Source organism: Dermacentor andersoni, chromosome 5, assembly GCF_023375885.2.
Source record: "Dermacentor andersoni chromosome 5, qqDerAnde1_hic_scaffold, whole genome shotgun sequence".
Classification (NCBI taxonomy): Eukaryota; Metazoa; Arthropoda; class Arachnida; order Ixodida; family Ixodidae; genus Dermacentor; species Dermacentor andersoni.
The window spans coordinates 92666105-92687451 of record NC_092818.1 but is presented as its reverse complement, the minus strand read 5'-3'; the positions used below and the strand labels follow the sequence as shown (position 1 = coordinate 92687451).

At 46.9% G+C, this 21347-nt stretch overlaps 1 protein-coding gene across 5 annotated transcripts in view; it reads left to right on the top strand.

Moving 5' to 3' along the window:
• The window catches only part of LOC140218490 (uncharacterized), an 86536-nt gene extending 76513 nt beyond the window's left edge, over positions 1 to 10023 (top strand). For all 5 annotated transcript variants that reach the window (XM_072288222.1, XM_072288220.1, XM_072288224.1 and 2 more), the window contains one exon: positions 9887 to 10023. Coding sequence is in view for 1 of the 5 variants with exons in the window: in XM_072288224.1 (XP_072144325.1) it covers positions 9887 to 9960 (74 nt within the window). In the remaining 4 variants the exon portion in view is untranslated. The remainder of the gene's footprint in view (positions 1 to 9886) is intronic.
• The last annotated feature ends 11324 nt before the right edge of the window (positions 10024 to 21347 follow it).

Below are 21347 nucleotides of genomic sequence, written 5' to 3'. Positions count from 1 at the left end.
ATTTTGTATCACCAAAGTCAACTAAAAAGCTCGTAATAACTTGTTTTACAAGTCAGAACGCGTCTCTTCTATGCTTATTGAGGATAGTGCGTTACTGAGGATAGTGTTGTCTAATCAATATTCCGACCCGATTACCATATCGAAATCCAGGGAGCACAAAAGGGCTTCAAGTGCGTCGCTTTTATTTTTCATGCCACGGCAGTTGATATGTGTTGGTTTAATATTGACACGTCTACTTATCTTTATCGGGCGACCACGTTTCGCCGCCTAACAAATGTTATCGCACAGCGCGGGACGCGCTTGCATGTATCCGAAGTTTCTGGAAAGTTATCGATGCTTCTATCCGCTGTCTATTGTCGCCGAACCTTGTGTTATCTGATTTCATCGCCTGACGCGAATGGTGTAGAATTCTGTGGAAGGCACGCGGGTCCCAACGATTAGTCTGGAACATTCGACGACTGCTCTATAAAAGCCGACGCGCTTGACCCGCTGATCAGATTTTCGACGATCGCCAACTGTGTTCGCCGCTATCGTTGCGCTATAAGTGTAGCCTGTTTTGTGGGCACAGGTTCGCGCAATAAAATTTAGTTTAGTCGTTCACAGCGTTGCTACTGTGTTCTTCAACGTCACCACCACGTGACAATATTATCAGAACATGTTTCATGCCGTGGCGGAGGTTGACTATCATGGATGGATGGATGGAAAAGCTTTATGGAGGTCCATCGGAAGGTGCACTAGCACGCAGCGGGCCGCTCCCACGCCGGGACAGGAAGACCTAGCCTCTCTGTCACGTCGCTGACCCGTTGGACTGCCCATAGTTCGGCTTCAAAATCGGGACTGCGTAGGGCAGCCTCCCACTTGGACAACGTGAGGTCTTCGTCGCCCCGTAACGCTAGTCACCGCCAGAGGATGTGGTCAAAGTTGGCAGTCTGAGAAACGCATGCAAGTGTTTGACATTTGAATTTCGGGATAGATCCGGTGTAAGAGGGCGGGGCTGGTGTATGTCCCGACTTGCCATGAGTCTGAATATCAATGCCTGAGGTCTGTTCAATTTACTGTCGGCGGCGGATACTTCTGCCTCCCCAGATAAAATTACTTTGTGAGTTCGTTATGCGAGGCAGGAGGATCCCTATTGTCCGGAACCTCAGCGCCCTGCCACGCAATAGCTACGCGGTCGACGACTCCTCGCACAGCTCTCTAGACCGACTTGTTGAGGTTGGACTGGGCGTCCTTGATCTGTTTCATGTGAGCGGGGAAACAGAAGATCGTGTGTTACTTGATTTCCTTATCCCGTAGGATCCGCAAGACCATTTTTGAGGCGGTGCCCATGGCGAATGCTCGGACCGCCAATCTCGAGTCGTTGTACATCGTCGTTCTCCCGTCGTCCACCAGGGCAACGCTATTGCAGCCATTTCCGCAGCCTGGACCACCGTTGTCCGCATCGTCGAGGAGTTTGTGATTTTCCCTTCTTGATCGACGCTTTCTGTAGCGAACACTTTTCGTCACGGTACCGGGCTGCATCGACGACACAGCAACTCCGGGCGCGTGCGGCGGCCTCTTCCAAGAGGGCTTTCGTCATGGCCCTTCGTCTGCCCACGTTGTACTCGGGGTGGACATTCCGAGGAATGGGGGCAACGGTAAGGCGCTCTCTGTTCTCGAAGTATGCTGAAGAAGCTGGTCTCAATTTCCGTTGGGGGAACTGCAAGTTCTCTCAGGATGTTTCTTCCTGCGCTGGTGGGAGACAGTTTGCTAAACTGCGCCCTCTCCGCTATCTCTTCTAGCGTGTTGTGCATGCCACAGTGAGCAGTCGCTTCGACCTCGTGTACATTGGAAGCCAGAGGGTTCTCTTAAACGCCCATCTGATCAACGCGTTCAGCTTCTCCCGTTCCGACCTCTTCTAGTTGTGCATGGCCGCGACGTAGGTAAAGTGACAAATCACGAAAGCATGAATCAACCGAACGAGGTTGTCTTCGCTGAGTCCTTGCTGCTAGTTGGTAATCCTTCTTGTCAACCTGATGGTATTGTCCGTTTTTTGGCGAGATTCAGTACCGTCTAGTTATTGGAGCCGTTCGATTCGATCGTCATACCCAGAAACCGGAGAGAGTCCACCCTGGGGATGACACAGCCCTCACTGGTCCTTAGAATGATACCGATGTCTTCTACAGGCCTCCAACGTTTCGGTTTGGGGCCCCTGCGCTTGGGCCTATATAGTAGTAGCTCTGATTTCCGCGGCGAGCGTCGGAGGCCGGTCGGTCTCAGGTAGTCTTCTGTGACCTCGATGGTTTCTTAAAGCGCAGCCTCTAAACGTCCGTCGCTGCCACCGGCGCACCATATGGTGACGTCGTCTGTATATATCATGTGGTGAATGCCGTTGACCTCGGGGAGTTTCCTCGATAGACCGATCATGGCGATCCTGAAGAGTGTCGGGGATATGGCTGACCCCTGTGGCGTTCCTATAAAACCAAGCCTAACCGAGTCTGACGCGAGTTCTTCCACTTGGAGGATGGCTTCTCTGTCCGTCAGGAAAGATCTTGTGAAGTCATGAAAGTGTTTACCAAAACCAAGGCTCGAGATCGTTCGAAGACAAGGAAATGGAGGATGTTGTCGAAGGCTTTCTCCAAGTCCAGGCGAAGTATGGCTCGCGTGTGTCTCGTGCGGCGATCGATGGCCTGATCCTTGATAAACCTCATGGCGTATTGCGTCGAAAGGCCCGCTCTGAAGCCTATCATGTTGTGGGGATAGACGTCCTTGTCTTCCAAATACCGGGAGACACTGTTGTGGCTTTCGTGCTCAGCGACCTTGCCTACACACTATGTGAGCGAAATGGGCCTGAGATTGACGAGAGTGGGCGGCTTGCCGGGCTGGGGAGTTAGGGTGGTGGTGGCCCTCTTCCACATTCCCGGAAATTTGCCTCTGCTCTACGCCTGATTCACGATCTCGGTCAGGTAATCTAGTGATTTGTCTTCCAGTTTCCTCAGGGCCTTGTTCGTGATCTTGTCCGGACCGGTGGTCGATCGGCCGTTTGAGTCGTGTGGGGCCCGTCTGACTTCCTCAACCCCAGACTCCGCGTTCATCTCCGGGTTGTTGGAGCCCCCGTAATCTTGAGGGGGTAGTCGCCCGGGTCGGAAACCACCACTAGGTACTTGCTAGCCAGCTTCCCTGGGCCTTCGTCGTCCGAGGATTCCTGCCTGGCAGCGTGCAAAATAAGTGCCACCGTGCTTCGTTGGTTCAACTTGGTACTCGGCTCGTCCAGCAAGTGCTTGAGGAGGTTCCAATATCTCACCACATATCTAATTGCAGACATCGTCCCACTGCTGTCTGGAGAGGGCCTTGCAATGCTCCTCTATTTTCTTGTTGACTTCGGCAATCTTTCGGCGCTTTCTGTTGAGACGCTGCCACTTCCACCAGGGACTGCTCGCCCTCGAGCAGGTGGATGAGCCTGCTATCCTTCTTGTCGGCCGGGAGATCTGTGCTAACTTCCTTGGTGGCGGCGGCGATATCTCATCCGATCTGTCCAGCCCAGCGTTCGAGATCAGGCTTCACCTCAACGTCTTCCGCATAATCCTCCCTAATCTTGCGAAACTTGTCCCAGTCGGTGACCCTGAAATTGCGCACTCTGCTCTGTAGTGTAGTGGACACTACCCAGGTCTATATAGAGGTTGGCGCACATAGCCTCCGCCGCTCCTTTGGTGAAGGTGAGGTCTGGAGTTGTATCTCTCCTGGCCGATGTACCGCATCTAGTAGGGAATGATGGGTCGATGACGAGCATCAGGTCCTGGTTGAGCACCTCTCTCCAAAAGTACTCCCCTTCGTGGCTGCCGTACGGGTAGCCCCAGGTGTAAAAAAGAGCGTTAAAGCCGCCTGCAATGACGAAGAGGGAGTTCCTGTCAGGCTGCGCCGCCTTGGAGACGAAAGTCCTGAATCGCTGTTTCAGGTCCTTTGGGCTGCTGCAGACGTTCAAGATGAAGGGGCTCCCCCAGCTGGCGGGTCTGGGAAGGATATCAATTATGATGTATTCGATCTTGCTCAACATCATTTCGAGGTCGTGCGTGACGTGTGTCAGCTTCTTGTTTATCAGGACAGCGACGCCTCTTCCTACCTCATGCTTCGTGACGGACTGGTAACCTGGTTAGCGCGACGCTTTCGGTTTGTGTTTTTCGCAGGAGGACAACGTGCGGTTTCTCCGCGTGTGAGCGATTAAATTGCTGCAAGGAGGTTGACTATGAGGCTGGAAAAAATCCGTGCCTCCATTGTCGACTAGGTTCTTGTTGTTGTTGTTGTTGAACCACAGTATGAGAAATGGGGTCATAAATGTTGTAACTTCTTTAGTGAAGAGCTTGCCAAATCTTAGTTTAGATACTGAGTTCTGCTTATTATATTTTTTGGGAAGACAATGAGCGTTCGGCACGTTTGTCGAACTGAGCGAGAAAAATTCTCGCGGAAGGAAAAATTCGTTGCCTTCAGCTTGTAGCAAGATACTAAAATAGCTTCTCTGATCTTAAACCGAGCGAAGCGCGCTATTATTGAGCGGTTTTATTCTGCCGAAAGGAACCGAGTCGGTGGGCGCGGTCGACATTCGCGGATCGAGCGAAATAAGTATTTCCGAACAGAACGTGATAACGGTTTCCTCTGCTTGCTTCCATGTTTCAGAAGGACTATCTCGGAAACCGAAAAGAGGAGATTATTCCTTCTAACTCTATTCTGCACATCGTAGGTGCAAGCATTTAGTGCCGTTATTTCATCAGTAGGGGTACAGCGGGTCCACTCGCTGCAGATTGCTAAAGGTTGGTTTTGTTTCAAAGACCACACCCTTTTCGAAAGGCTTTGCATTTTTTGTTCCGCAAGTTGATGCCGGTTGCGCGTGTCAGCTAGGCCAGACAAAATAGTGTCCTGCCCTCACTTGAGTCTCTGGAAGATACCAGAGAATTCTAGCGCTTCAGTTTGGCATGTAACATATGAAACCCGGCCTTCACTCGACATCGCCTGAGAGGATTAAAAGTAGTTGCGACAAAAGAATATTACACACTGCTCTCGTACATAAATATACAGATCGATATAGCCACCTTTGAACGTCATAGGGGCACGACACTGTACTCAAACACCGGTCTGAAGTTCTAGTGCAGGAGTAGTTTAAATAACCAACCTGGACGAAACCTGGTCGTCGTGTCGCATGTTGTGCCGAATGGTGTCATTTATCCTACATGCGAAAAGAAAACATGCAACAGAAGGGCCCCGGACTGATGTATGAGGACTCAGTAGTGCTACCATAGGACAATGCAAGATGTTTTTGCATAGTTGCAAGATACTTGTGAACACTTGTGAATATCTGTGGAAACGCAGCGACAAGTCTCTAGGCTTTAGGTTTATCACAGAGGAATCGGGATCATCAGACGAGTAACTACCGGATGTCAGTTCAACAGCAAGTCATACCCATAGCCAAGCACTCTAAATACCTCGGCGCGTACATAAACAGAGAAAAGACTTCCTTTACCACCCGCGAAGATAATCTGAAAATAAAGAGGAAGCGTAATGCACCAATAGAGAGAGAGAAGGGAGCAAGCAAAGACAGGGAGGTTAACCAGACTGAGTCCAGCTTGCTGCCCTACACTTTGGGAGGGGCAGTGAAATAAAGAGAGTGAGAGCGAGGGGGGAGGATATATGAGTTTATAGACCTCTTCAACGGGCGAGAAGGAAAGGGCACGCGGCGAGCCGTTCCAACACCCTCTAGAGAACTTAAGGCCTTCTGGCTGACCCTCTCCCCTTGAGCGACGTCACGCACAAGAGGCCAACATAGAAGTTCCGTGCAGCGTGCTACGAAGCTACGAGCGGCGCACCAGTTTTGAAAATGAAGCGCGAAAGATATACAATGGTTAACCCCGGCTATTCGGAGAAGACCGAGGGGACGAAAGCGGCGACAACAATTCAATTAGTTCCAGGAGCCCTGCCGCTCCTTGAATAGCTTCGGGGTTAAACAAGTCCCGGCATGCTCGGCCATGCTATTGCATGCTTCCGAACGCACATTTTTTTCTAGACGTGACCAGTGCATGTAGTCTCAACACTTGTGCTGTGCTTGCGATTGTGTGTACCGCGAGTCTTCATTGCCCCGGAATGTGGAGTGCCATGCCAAGATATGCCTATTAAGTGCTGCGTGCCCAATTGCCGGAGCAATTACATGTACAAATCAAGGCAGGAAAATAATGTCTTCAAGTTTCCGCAAGATGAAGAAGCCCAGAGTGCCTGGATTAGGGTGCTACCACGTGCAGACTTCATTGTATTAGCGCACTCCAGGGTAAGATGTTCAGAACTTCTTTAAATAGTTACTTTTGAAAAATACGGAAAGTTAATTGCTCAATTACAGCAAGTGCATTTACAGAAAGTGATGATTCCTCAGAGTTCGACGCCTGCGAGGATAGACATAAATCTGAATTTGTGTTAAGGCACCTTTTGTAGGGTAGGGCGAATATTTTATTGAAGAACTACTGCTGCAAGATGAATGACAAAATATTGGATGACAATGCTAAGGCAAGGAAGAGAAAAGCTGAAACTCTGCGCAATAAGGCAGCTGTTTTCGTGTAAATAGCTGAAAATGTTTTTGTATCCCATTTCTAAACTCATTTGAGTTGTTGTAAATTAGTGGACTGCGGTAATTAGGGCGTCGAAAGCGAAATTATTCGTTTGACCATAATCTAGATTGTAACAAATACATGTGTCCCCAATAAGATTGCTCATACGCAATTGTGAAGCTAATCGAGTGCATTCCATTCGTCATTGCCGTGCCGTAAAAACCACAAGTACAAAATACGGAAGGAGAGGTTTTTATGGATTCAATTTACATGAAGTAATAGGTATGAAATATGGGGTATAATGAATAATAATTCACAAAAAACGTACATTACAAAGACGACAAAGCGCGATGCTACAAAAGCTTCTGGCATCAATACATGCACAAGCTTTACAAAGCTGTTTTGTATCTGTGCCTCTAAATAAATGCTTTGTAAGGTGCCTGCTGCTCATTCCGCAGTTTCGACTGAAGAAAACGTGTGGAGTCGTCAATAAAAGCATACGGCTGCTAGGTGAACCAAGCCGCGATCCCTTCACTGAACCCGTATCCCCGAGCGTACCGATGGCCTCTTCCCCGTGACGTCACTCGCCGAGCACTCCGGCCTTCTAGTCTAGGAGGTGTTGGCCGTTCCCCCTCTCTGGCTTGTGCGATCCGGCGCGGCGCTGCTTGAAAGTATTGCTTTCGCGTGCTGCGGAACGGTTTGGAGATGTTTTAGCTCGTACTTTGTGAAATTTACGCAATATCCGTTCATACAAAGTCGTCGGGGAGCCAGTGTGTAGCCTTTCGGTGCGTCGGTAACTACAATATGCGGAAATGTCTCTTGGGGGCACTAACATGTGACGCCCATCATCAGCCGTGGTGTAAGTGTTGTGAACTATTTCGGGTGTATCGGTTTTAATTCAGTGAAGAGGACCTGCGGCTGTGTATTGCCAGGAAATAAAATATCTGCTCAATATCTGATCGCTTGGCGTAGGAACGAAAACATAAGCGCGCATGCTCGTGTGAGGCCAGCCTAATGAAAACCCGAAACAGCTGAGCGCTAGGCGCTCTGAAATATTTGTGATGCACCGGGATTATTCTCACGCATATCAAGTATAGACCTTAAATCGCTATGATATGTCTATGCTAGCCTCCCGTATGAGGCGGTTATCGAGATGGTCCAACGCGAAGTGCTTCAAAACAGGAGGCTCACCGTCCCTGAACTTGTTGCTCAGATTCCTGGGAGTACTTACGGTACAGTGGAAAGAGCTTGGACTGAAAAATTGAGGTATCACAAGTGTTGTGCTTGATGGGTACCGCAGCTGTTGACATCAGACTACAAGGAGAAACGCCTTGACTGTGCTCGCCAGTTTCTTCACTAGTGTAAGGAAAGTAAGAAAGGATTGTTCAACTCCATTGTTACGCAAGACGAAACGTACTAGGTGCTTCAATTGACTCCCGTAACGAAACAAAAATCCAAACAATTGTGTCACCCAGAGTCACCAGTCGCAAAGAAGTTCAAACAAACTCCTTCGGTTGGCAAAGTCATGGCCAGTGTTGTTTGGGATCCTAAGCGGACACTGCTGATCTATTTCATGGAACGTGGCACAAAAATCAACACAGAGAGTTATTGTGTAACACTAAGAAAACTCAGGCGAGCTATCCAGAACCGACGCCGAGGGCGAGTCACGTCTCCTGTCACACCCAGGAACATTTCACAAACTTTGAGTGAACTGTCATGCCCCACCCACCGTACAATCCCGCGCCTGCTGATTATCACTTGCTCCCCAAGTTAAAGGAACATTTGAGTGGCCAACGCTTTCGGAGCGACGATGAAGTCAAAGAAGAGGTGAAACGCTTCCTCATCGCGTTGGCGGCGTTCTACGACATAGGGATACAGAGACTGGAGCACCGTCTACAAGAATGCATAGAAAAAAGATGGCGATTATGTAGAAGAATAGAGCAAAGTTTCATCTTTCCAATGATGTAAATTTCTATGAGAATAAACAATGTTGTGTATTTCTAAAATTGATGGGAACCTTATTTCTGGATCAACCCTCGTAAAAGATTGATGTCGCATGCTTGGACCATGCGCTGTACAGAGCAACGATATCTGTAATCCAGCACCTACCACTGCTTCGGGCGCTTGCGCAGTTCGTACACGGTCGCTTTGCTCGATAAGTATAATTCACACTGTAAGGTATACTGTTGTTACTAACCAAAACTTTTAAATTCACGGGTGCAAACTATGTCCACCGAACCAAGTAATCACGCAATGTAATCTACAGCTAACAGTTTGAACACATTTCAAAGTATAACAGTGGAACTTCTACCGCTAGAACTTAACCCCAAGTTCGGTTGGCCAGTTGGCTTTGGGCGCCCATGGTAAAACCACAAATCAGGCAGTGCAGGGTGACATGGGTTTGGCCTCTTTCGAAGTCAGAGCAGTGCAAAGCAAAATCAGTTTTGAAGAAAGACTGAGGAATATGAATCAAAATAAATTGGGTGGCTAAAGTGCACAACTATCTCTACCTGAAACGCGCGGACCCAGACGGAGGAAAAGGTCAAGAAAGTTGGCAAACACGTACACCGTAATTAAAAGTGTTAATAGACAACAAGGAGTCACCAGAAAGAATGAGAGAGAAATAGAGACAGTGAATTGGATGCAAACAACGGAAACAAAAAAGACCATGGAGATTTGACAAGAATGGGAAGCGAGAAATCGGCGGCGGCGCACTCGATAAAACTGTCTGCAGCTGAGCGGTCTTTCTTAGGCTAATGAAATGCGTGGGCAACCGGTCAAGCCAGTAAGAATCCAGAGATGGCTGTCCGTCTGGTACCTGCATGGCCTTTAAAGAAAGCATTACAGCAGAGGAAATCATAATTTAGCGATTTACAGCGTTAAAAATACATCATTTGATTATAAACAAACAACGTGCGCAAGAGAGGTTTAATTTTGAATTGTATAAGCAAAGAAACCTTTTAAAAATGCGTAACTCGTGAGAGGAGTATCGCTAATTCTCAGGGTGTTGTTTTTTCTTGACACTTGATGTGGCGCCCTAATCTACATTTCACTGCTTATTCCTGTCTTATAGGGATAAATATAGTAAGAAAAACCACATCACACTACGTCGATTCTCCCGTGAACGCGAGAATTCAAAAGCTTCAGTAAAACAGCGGAATCGCGTCAAAATGAAGCTGAACGACCACGTATAGACGCGAGCACCATTAGAAAAATGTTATCTGGTTGTTTCTTGACAGTAGTTCGTGCAGTGAGACCTTGCTGCCTTTCCTCATTTATTCATGGAAAGTCGCTGCCTTTCTTATATTTTTTTTTCAACTCAGGAGCTGTGGGTGCCGTTGTGAAAGTGTTCACTGGAAGCACGACTGGAGGCTCAAGCGGTCCAGCGAACTTTTAGCAGGACTTCAGCGGCGCTCCTCGCTCAGCAAAATAAATGGGCTGCTCAGTGGCTCAACAGTGACGTCCTATTCTACATTTGTCCAATTATTATCCGTGTGAAGTTCTGCTTAGTTTCAGCACGTTGTTTCTATGTCGGTTGCGAATCATAGAATAAATGAAGATCCCATGATCAAGAGGCTGAAAAGACATCTAACGACTGCTAAGGCTTCTAAAACGGCTGCTAAAAGACGCTCAGCGGCAGCTGCAATACGCGACACTACAAAAAAATACTTATACACTCAATGAACGCATATAATTGATGTGAATAGCTGAACAAAAGCACCACAGCTGAAGTCGGGCAGCGGCAGCAGCTCGCGCAGGCGCATACGCTCGAGAAGCGGAGTCTTGATACGCGTCGTCTGCTACGGCGGCGCGCGCTGGATGCATAGTCGGGAAGCGTGCTTCTGTGAGGGGCGCTGCACCGATTTCATCGTTACTGCGGGAACTGAGCCGATACTCTTTACTAAGCGTTGTGCGACGCTAACCTCCGAGCCTTCATTGGCGATAATGGAGTTGTACAAGCTTCTCTTGACAACATGCTTCGTCTGTTCTTTCAACAGGTCAGGGTACTGAGTGCGTGCACGTATATTTCTTCACTGTGTGTGCTACCGTAATAGGCAGCGTCAAGAAACAGACGCCAAAATGTGCGCGCAACGTGCTCAGTCTTTATTTGACACTATAGGAAAACAGATCACTTAACAATAATAACTATGGGCGTGAAACGCTATGAAGCATGCGGATACTAATAAAGGAATGTTTTAGGTTAAGACAGCGAGCTGGAAGTGATTCTTCTCGAGAAAATTTATTTACACTAGACAGACCCTGCCCGCCGGCAGAGAAACGCACGCGTCACGCTCCGAACTTCACTATATCGTTACGTGCCCAGCAGCAGCGATGACAGCGCCCACTCCGGAGTGCAGTGGGGTGTAGAGTGACTTGGTCAGCGATATGTTCATTCGCAGCACGTCCCACTTGCTGACGATGGTGGACCAAAGCCTATCCTCGGACAACCCACGGAGAGGACGGCGCGCCAGCGCGATAGTTGCAATGAGCCCCAGACATTTTCAATGATGTTGAGGTCCGGGGACTGGGCCGGCCACTCCAGGACAGTGACGCCGCCCTCTTAGAGAACTTGCGCAACACAAGCAGTGTGGATCGGCGACCTATCGTGTTGGAATACATAGTCGCCTTCCGCGGTAACGGGCCGTCCAGAACGCGTGCGGAATCAGTACGTCGTCTATGATTGCCCCGTACCTTTCGGGGATGAACTTGCCTTCGAGGCGCATCGGTGGGCGTCGCACAACGCTTAGTAAAGAACGTCGGCTCAGTTCCCGCAGTAACGATGAAATCGGGGGACTTCGCACGCTTCCCGCAAATGCGGCCAGCACGCGCCGCCCTAGCTGACGATGCGGTTCAAGACCCCGCCCCTCGAGCGTCTGAGCCTGCGCGAGCTGCTGCCGCCGCCGGACTGAAGCGCTCGCCGCATCGCAATGCAATTCGCTCCGAGTTTTCTTCTAAGTGTGAAACAGCCTGTACATAAGCGCCGACTCGCCTATCTTGCAATGCGTTTCGCGCGGCCAACTAATGTTCCAGCGATAAGAGGCGCCCAGCCAGTATTCCGCCGTGCTCTCTGCCTCCGCTCAGCTCATTTCTTCTTCGTCGGTTTCCAATGTACTCTCCTCCCTTTGTTCCTTCCCTAGTTGTGTGCGGCAAATATTCGCGTCGTGCGGCGGTCACGTCGAGAGACGAACTTCTCCAGGGCCTCCTCCGGCTATCAAAATATTAAGGGGCCGGATGGCGTGATTTCGGCTGTCGTCGCCGCTTCAGCGGCATAGAGTCACATAGTAAACGACAAGAATTGACACTCGAGCCGTTTCGCGGCCGAGCGATGGAACTTCGCCGATTCCGTTAGGTGGCAGAGCACATCAAGAAACATGACTGTGGCTGGCAGCTTGACAGGCGGCACGACCCAACGCGTGCGAAGCCTAGTCGGGCCCCATCGCCGGTCTCTTTCTGTGAAATGCTACCGAAGGATCGTTGTTGGGTTCTTCTGCCAGCGCTTGGCATTACTGCTTCGTCACCGTTTCATGGTAAGGCCACAGGAAATTCTTTTCCACGTTGTTAAAGACTTATTCTCTTCGTATTTCGTTATGTCACTGTTAGCCGCATGAACGAGTGACGGCGGCCTTGAAGCCATAAACAGCTGCTGCGGTTTTGCCACGCAGACTTTCAAGAGAACAGACTGGTGGGCTAGTTGGTACTGCATAACATGAGAAAAAGCACAAAAAAAAACGAGGACAAGAAAAGGAAGCGAAGACACAGTGCTATTAACTGAATTTTCATTGCGCATGGTTGCCACAGCAGGAAGCGAAGACACAGCGCTACTAACAATTGAATTTTGATTGCACAGTGTTACCACATATATACACGTCTTCGTTTCCTTCTCTTGTCGTCGAGTTTCTTTCGCAGCAAATCCCCTCAGTCATTTGGACACGACTACAAAAATTAGGGAAAAAAGATGACATGAATATTGCAATACGCTGTCTCCCCTCACACCAGTTCCACGAGTATGATGACTATTAGTGCATTAAGCGGCTCTGTTGTTCAAACACAACATTTCGTGCTCTCACAATAGCCAAGAATACTTCAAAATTAGTGATTGCTAAGGAATTCTGCAAAGTTATAACTAGAACAAACATATATATATTACTAGTGCTGAGTTTCAATGTTCGGTTTAAATGGCAAAACAAAAAGTTCTTCCCTGTTTTCAGCCGCAGCATGTACATTGACTGCGAATTCTCTATGATGGAGCTAAAATGTGCGCTTGTGTCTTGTAAGTCAAAGACTGTTGCAGGTCCAGATTTCATTACTTACGGTATGTTGCAAAACATGGGACCTAATGCTCGATTGGCACTTTTGAACTTACTCAATGACTTGCGGAAAAAGGACCGTATCCCTGACTCTTGGAAAACTACACGTGTGATACCTATATTGAAGCCTGGTAAAATACCTATTTCTCTTGAATCTTTTCTTCCTGTGAGTCTGACGAGCTGTTTATGCAAGGTCATGGAGAAAATGATTGACACTAGGCTGTAATGGTGGTGCGAGCAAACAGAAGCATTTCCCGATCACATGACAGGATTTCGAAGGCGATGATGCACCGTGGATGAAATTCTGGATATCGTTATGTATTTTGAACTGGAACGATGTAGGGGAAATGTCACAATAGCAGTTTTTTAGACATTAGAAGAGCCTCCGACACAGTCAGCCATGCACATATACTATGTGGCCTGCTAGAACTGGGAGTTTACTCATACAAGTGATATTTATTCATACAAGTGAAGGAAAAAGTTCCTCGCATAATATTATTCAAGGAGTCCCACCAAGGCAGTGTATTAAGTCCGTTTCTCTTTAATTGTGTGATGGAGGATTTGCCGCGGAAATTTCCACCTGCACTACACTACTCTATATATGCGGATGGTGTTTGCATTTGGGCCTCTGGCTCATATACCAGCCTTGTTCAATCAAATTTGCAGGAAGGCTTAAGCATTGTGGACAAATTCTCAAAGGAAATGGCAATGGAAATTTCTTACAGTAAGACGGCTGTGTTGTCTTTCACCAGAGGGCATCTGAAGGATTTTCAGCTGTGCCTTGAGGGACAACCTTTAGATATAGTGAAACAACACAAATTTGTGGGGTTATACTAGACAGGCAACTTTCTTGGAATTCTAAAATTAAACCCTCGAAGAACAAATAAACTCATTAATACATGTTCTTCGCCGTGTAGCAGGCACGACAAGGGGAGGGTCGGTTTCATCCTTACTGAAAGTACATAATGCACTTATAAAGCGAAAGATAACATATTATTCCTCTGTTTTGCGTGGAATCTCCCGTTCATGTGAAGAGATACTCCAACGATTAATAGCTAAGAGCTAGGAACGATTAATAGCCAGTGCAGAGGCACGTCATCCACCATTTCCTTTTATGAGGATGGTTGAAACCTGTAGAAACTAATTTCGCGTACCAGTGCAGCAAAAAAGGCACCCACTAGCATGTGCACTAATTGAGAGAGACAGGGCGAACATTAATTTGGTGATTCAGGTGCACAAAGATCTAGTATCACATCACGAATTTTGGTTCTCAGATATCTCTTACCCTCCATAGCTCCAATAATCGAACTTTCGGTTGAGGGAATTATTCGTAAACGCCATATGTTTATGCTAGCAGCACAACAACTGGCATTATACCAAATATACGTTCGATACCCTGGCTATATTCAAGCGCATATAAATGGTTCTTGCCAAACAAATTCTTCTACAGCTGCCTTTGTCATTCCAGAATGGAACCAAATACAAACATCTAAACTATCTCACACGGCGTCACCAACAACTGCAGAACTTTTTGCAATATTGCCTTTACTACGCTATAAAAATGCAATGCAAGAAGGCGAACAATGGGTCATTCTTTACGACCCGCAGGCAGCTTTGTCTTCACTTCATAGTGACCAGCAATTCACAAAACATGATGTTAGTTAACGAGATACTTATGGAACTCAGAGAAGCAAGTGAAGAAAATCGCACAGAAACGCTCCAGTGGATACCTGGCTACTATCCCTGGGAATGTTGCAGCAGGCAAAGCAGCTGGATAAGCGCATGTTAATAACGCCACACATAGTCTCCCTCTAACACAAGGCGAATTGCGCAGCATACTCAGACGGATATCAGCCCATGGTTGCAAAGTGACATGGTTTGATCAGAACACGAAATCTTCCGATTTATTTCATATTGACTCATCGCTTCAATTCAAAATCCCGTTCACATTAAATGCAACCAGACCTTTTGAAACGCTGATTCACTGTCTGCGTCTAGGTACCGCGTGACAAAACACTTTCTACATAAAATTTCAAGAGCTGATAGCGCGAAATGCACTTGTGACCACGCTGATGAAGATGTGCAGCATCTTCTGCTAGAATGTTCGGGACACGATATACACAGGCAACGCTTAGTACTTGATTTAGTGGCCTTAGATCGCAGGCACTTCAACCTCAGGAAGATCCTTGGCCAACATACTCCTTGCAAAGACGAGCGTTACTGGCTCATCAAAGATTTCTAGAAGCGAGCGATATTCTTGGAAAGTATTGAATTGAGTGTTTAAATGTGATAGCGCATTGTTTAATCCGTGATTTCTTATGTGCCTTTATTTTAGTCTAGCTAAGTGACCGGACTTTGTGTTTTGTGCACAGATGTTACTGGATTCTGTGTGGCACTAATCTACTTATGTTACTCGACTTTGTTTTTTTATGATTTGGAGTTGTCTTTCAGTTATAGTGTTACATTAGTGTACTTATGTTACCGGTATTTGGGTTATGATTTCACTATTTTTGTTACGATTTATTCTATTTTTTATCCCTGTGTGAAAAGGAGTAGCCGGCGATAATTAAAGGCGACATCTCCTACATACCATATAATAAAAAAGGAAAAACCAGTATGCGTGATATTAGGCAAGCATGGTTCCCCATTGTTCACTGTCTCATTAAAACGTCTTTCAAGCCAAAACGAACGGGTTCTCAGGCAGTTACCCCAGGGACTGGAAAGTGGGTAACGTGTTACAAATATTCAATTTTGGTGATACTTACTCATTACGCCACCAATTACAGATCCATATCGTTATCCAGTATCCCATGTAAATGTTTGAACCTGTCGTATATACTAATTTGGCTAAATTCCTTGAAAATCATTCGTTTTCTTTTTCCCTCTTCAGCATGGTTTTCGTAAATCACTTTCGTGTGAGACACTGCTCATTTCCTTTACCCACGACTTATTTGATGCATTGGACAAGGGACTTTTCATTGAATGTATATTCTTAGATGTTCAGAAAGCATTCGATCTTGTTACTCACCAACTACTTTGTTTAAGGCTTAGCAAACTGAATGTTGCCCCTAACAGTCTTTTATGGACCGAAAGTTCTTTTGCGTAATAGAACTCAATTCGTCGCTGAAGATAACGGTTATTCGTCACAATGTTCTTTTATCTCAGGCGTGCCCCAAGGTTCGGTGCTGGGGCCGTTATTCCTAATATATATTAATGATCTGCCAAATTCTATTAGCTCTACAATCTGTTCTTGATGTGGAGATATTAATTTGTAACCTTTGGGCTTCTATATTTACCGCACTTTCAAATTTTCGAAAATTCTTTTAACAATATTCATGCCTAAATAAACATTCCGCTTCCAACAGTCACTAGAATTTACCCTTCTCTCTCAAATCCAGCAAATTGCATTAAAATTTGTCCAGGGGTTATCTCAGAAAAGCGTTTCAGCGTTTTACATCTGCTTGAATAATCAGCACACGAGTTGAGCCCGAGTTAAAGCTTCCTCTTAACGGCTTCCCTGTAAAAGGAAAATAATGATAAAGAAACACGCCTCAGCCGTCAATATCGCCGCTGCAGATTTCGTCACAATAGCACCGTCACCATTGGCATGGCTCCGTGAGCAGCAACCAAGCTGTTCAGTTTCGTTATCTTCCTTCCCTCGGCGGCAGCGCATTGTCTTGATGCCAGCGACGCCAAAATCTGCACCATCATTGCGTGATGCATCGCTTCTGCGACCAAGCAAGGTTTCGGCGGCGCACGGTCGCTGCTGCACTGACACTAAAATTTTGAAGTGCTTTCCTTCCAAAAAACAGTGTGTATAAATATCGAAAGCGGGCTGGCCACAAGGAACATGCTCACGGGGCCATAGTCTTGGAGACAGCATCACAAAAGGCTAGGTGCAGTCAGGTTGACCTTACAGATTTGCAAGGGGTGACTGACTGGCTAGTTGCTTCATTATCACAGAAAGAACAGCGCTTCAAGTTGTTGGCGCAGTTTGTGTGTGATTCCTCCTTTGTGTGCCGTCTTGAAGTGCTGTTCTTTCTGTGACTTTACAGGTGTTCTTTTTCTGCGTCAGTTCCGCTTTCCAAGAGCGTTTACTTACAAAATTTTTGTTCGCATGGCTCTTACAGAAGCATGTTCAATCGAAATTTGTTCACTCGGCTGCATAACCTCGAGGACGGGCTCAAGCTGCTCATTTTCTTTAGCCACGTAAGATCAATTACTGAAAATTTATTTAACGTAGCTTGGTAATTACCACACAACTTCTCAACTTACTACGAATCCAGAGGTTACCAGTCTGAACACTCGAATGATAAAATGATGTCACCAATGCTTGTATTGGTTTAATAGTTTTCTTTGGTGCAGTTAAAAGCAGCCGGCATATTGGTGGTGCTGTAGGCTTCTTATAAAGTAAGTGTGAAAGCTTGGACAGATTATCTTGTCACAAATCAACTTCATGAGCTTAAGCACATGTGCCCGACCGTGCACTTCCACCTTTACAACCGATTTTACTACATTATACACGAAGCATCTTAGCGCTACGGTACATCACACAAGGTGTGCGAGAACGTTGTGCGCGCTCCCGCTTAGATTTCTGAGCGTTGGAGGCATGAGGCTCGGTTTCCTGTCACCATAATGAATAAAAACAGCTGCCTGTGGGAAACCATTGGGTACATTTTCAGTACTTTGTAACAAATGGATCAGCACGAACATGTACGTTAGAACGAAAAGTACTGAAGTATTAGGATAAAAGTTTCGCTGCGTGTATTTTGGCTTTCTAATGGATTTAAAGAGAAAATACTGTGTTTACGCGGCAATTAATGCTGACATGAAATGTGAGCTCCGACACAGTACCCGTGGTGCAATTGGCCCCTAGACTACAGGGCTGCATTGAACAAAGAAATGCTGGTTTCATAAATACTAGTAAATACCAGTGTTTAGCTCTTGATTTTTCTGTATGTCGGCGCCACTGTGCAGTCTTGGGGCCCTTTTTACCCCGAGCACTATGTTTCACCTAATATTGAAAGCAACTTTATTCTTTTCTTTTTTTTTTGGGGGGGGGGGAGATTTTTTTTTTTAGCGTCTAACCACTGTTCGGAAGTTATCGGTTAGCTCAAGACGGGCCTGCATGTGTTCCTAATATCCAGTATGTTGTCACAGATTCAATAGCGAAAGAGCGTTATCTTATCAGATTGCGCACGTGAAGGTTACTGGCATACATTCTCCATCTCATTTGAGTACCCGAGATTGTACTGCAATCTGCGGGCATTCCAACCTTATGAACCGATGCCTTGAACCGTACACGTCAGATTTAGAGGAAGCACTACTATGCGCGCAGGCCATCGTTGTGCTTTGAGTGTTTTCCAGCGCAAGCTCACCTTATAATGACTTATATTCGGGACTCACTCGTTTGGAAGTGTTTTGTTCTTCACATCACTACAACGTGAGAGTATAGACGTGCTCCATCTTCATTGAGTGAATACTGCGAAACGGACTGGGACTCTTCTTGCGTATGCGTTTACACGTTCACCGCAACAGTTTATTTTTCATAACTTACATTGTAATTTAGGAGGCTGTAAAAGACAGCAGCCTTATGTAAGCAGGAGGTCTTAACAACCCATAAAATTAAAATGCTTATTACTTGGCTTTCCTCTCATGGTAAGGAATTTTAATAAAGATGTCCTTATGATAATTCAAAGCCTATCCACTTGACAACTTTCATCTGAGTTTCCCTTTGCAAGCTGATGCCGACTTACAGGTGGTTCGGATCGGGGGCCCTAGACATATGTCCAACCGTCAAACAATGAGTTATTCCGAATGTTTCATTTCAGGAAGGCGTCTTACCCTACTGCCTTTCATTCCCATCCGCAAACACGCAGAAGACGAAAGGGCTGCGTGAAGGGCGTCGTTAGCCCAAATGAACGAGCTGCCGTAACTCACCTCGCCTATATCGCTGTCATTTAGGCTTAGATAAGAAATATATATTTTAAATCGAGGCATCAGGAATCCGAAAAGAGCTGCCCGCGACCAGCCCACCTAGGTTTCTTTCATTTCGTACTTCATCCCAGCGGCTAATAGTAGCTCACGGAGCAGAGCGCTAAGTGTGGAAGTGGCAGAGAAGGTGCTCCATACTGTCTCGTCACCCACCGAAAATTGCCACGTCACGCTGCTGGCCATTCCTAGAAAATTGTATATGTGACGCCCAGCCATTTGCAACACAACGTTGTTTTGCGATAGGAGAGGCCAGCTGAGAGACAGGGTGGTTAGGAGATGAAGACACGCTATTTTCTACAGCAACTTAAGGAAGGATGAATGAATGAATGAATGAATGCCTTCATTTATTGAGAAAAAGGAGGAGCAGTCATCAGTGGAAGCACGTCTAAGCACATTGTGATAGAAGCCAGGCCCAAAGAGAGTGAAAGCTGGAGCCCGGGTGGCAGGCGAAGTCGCAGTTTAGGGTCGAGATAATATAAACGAGAGTTGGTCGAACCAGTTGAATTCCAGTGTAGATGTCTGATGTGGCGAGTAAATGATTGGAGTCACCGCCCAGCATCCATCCTTTGCGGTAGTATAAGCACCCGCCATTCTTGGTAACAAACGTTTACTGAAAACCAATCTTGGCAATTACTTATTCATCAGCCATACCTCGCTGCGTATTGCTTAGTTGCAGGGTCTGTGCATTACTACTGCGCTGTTGCGACAAGTTACGACCATACCATGACGCTTGCGGTTGCGGTTGCCATACTCCTGACTCATATCATTGCGGGAATACTATAAACATGGGTTTACTGCACAAGTTAGAGAACAGACATTTTAGAACAGCGTTTCTGGCCTTACATACGATCAACGCAAGCACCATTGCAGCATGCTACGGCGAGCGTCCCTTCATGACAGAGACGCGAACGCAAACACAAGAACGTGTTAGAAGACAGGGTGCCGTCTTGGGCCTGGTGCCAAACATATCCAAGCCAACAACATGTTAACAATCATGCTGTTGTTTCTATGAAAAGAGGTTATATATTTAACCTTCCGGAATGACAGCCCAATCCGCCACCTACGGGAGCGCTTGAAGCCGCCGGCGGTCATATTATTAGAGCAAAAGGAGCGCGGCTACAGTGCGTGACCGCGGTATACGCGTGGCGCTCCCTGTGCTTGCTGTTCTGAGATGAACAATAAAATTAGACCCCTTTAAGAAGTATATCAGTACCCAGTTGTGTGTCGCTTGACGTTGTGTGTCGTTGACGTGCTGTCGTGCAGCCGTCAGCACGCTTAACCCGAACGCTCCACAGCGTGGCCGGACCGGCTTGGACTGACGCCAGCGCCGCGAAGTGTTGTGCTCTGTTAACTCGGTATGTTTGTGGCGGCTTGCGATAGCGGGAGCACAGCTCGATTTGACCGCTCATCTTGTCTTTTGCTTGTGTCTAACCGGCGGCGAGAGTGCGCTCACTTGACATGTCCGTTTCGCTCGTGGCTGCGGTCTCACGCGCGTCCAGAAAACACGTTGCCGTTTTCGTGTATCGGCAAAGCGAAATGGTGGGCGACAGCTCGCGCGCCTTTCGGGTTTGGCCTCTAAGCTGGCGCTTTGAGGAAATGATAAATGGGAAAAGGAGAGCAAATGCAGGGTTGTGGCGTTCGCAAAGGTTGGACAATAAACAAATCTGCGATTCCAGTGGCATAGTTGTTCATGTTCATTTCTTATATTCTCGAGCGCATTGGAGTGCTCTCGCAGGCTAGTGTCTAGCTTCCTGTTTAGCCCACGATGCACTGAAGATCTAGTGTCAGGGCGTAAGAGCTGCGCGTGTCCTGAGCAAGAAAGACGCATGGATGCGATTCAAACTAAATTTTCATGTCTAGTTATTGGCGAAAACCGCCAAGTGGCATCTTGTCGGATAAGAAACTGGCTTTTTAGGTAACCAGAAAGACTCCTGCCATAGATGCAATGTACCAAAAGGTAGCATCTTATAGCTTAGAACTGCACATAAGGACGCCGCCGTCGCATCTTGGTGACTTAAACAGCGGGTTCCCGATCTTATTCACAGTGTCATGCTTGACACTTTACAATGCGCGTATCCTATATGGTTTTTTCGCTAGTTTTCAAAAAGGCAAACTGCAGTTAATATTTTAAATGGCTGTATGTTCTTATGGGAAAAGATTCGGCAGAGGCAGTCATGACTGCTTACATATGGGAATGCGAAAACATGTCATTTAGAGAAGACATAGCGCTTTGGTTGCGGTTTGCGAATTCAGTTCATTAAACGCGATGCATTTCTTGGCGAACATTTGCCACTTCGATAGTATCTATCTATCTATCTGTCTGTCTGTCTGTCTGTCTGTCTGTCTGTCTGTCTGTCTGTCTGTCTGTCTGTCTGTCTGTCTGTCTGTCTGTCTGTCTGTCTGTCTGTCTGTCTGTCTGTCTGTCTGTCTGTCTGTCTGTCTGTCTGTCTGTCTGTCTGTCTGTCTGTCTGTCTGTCTGTCT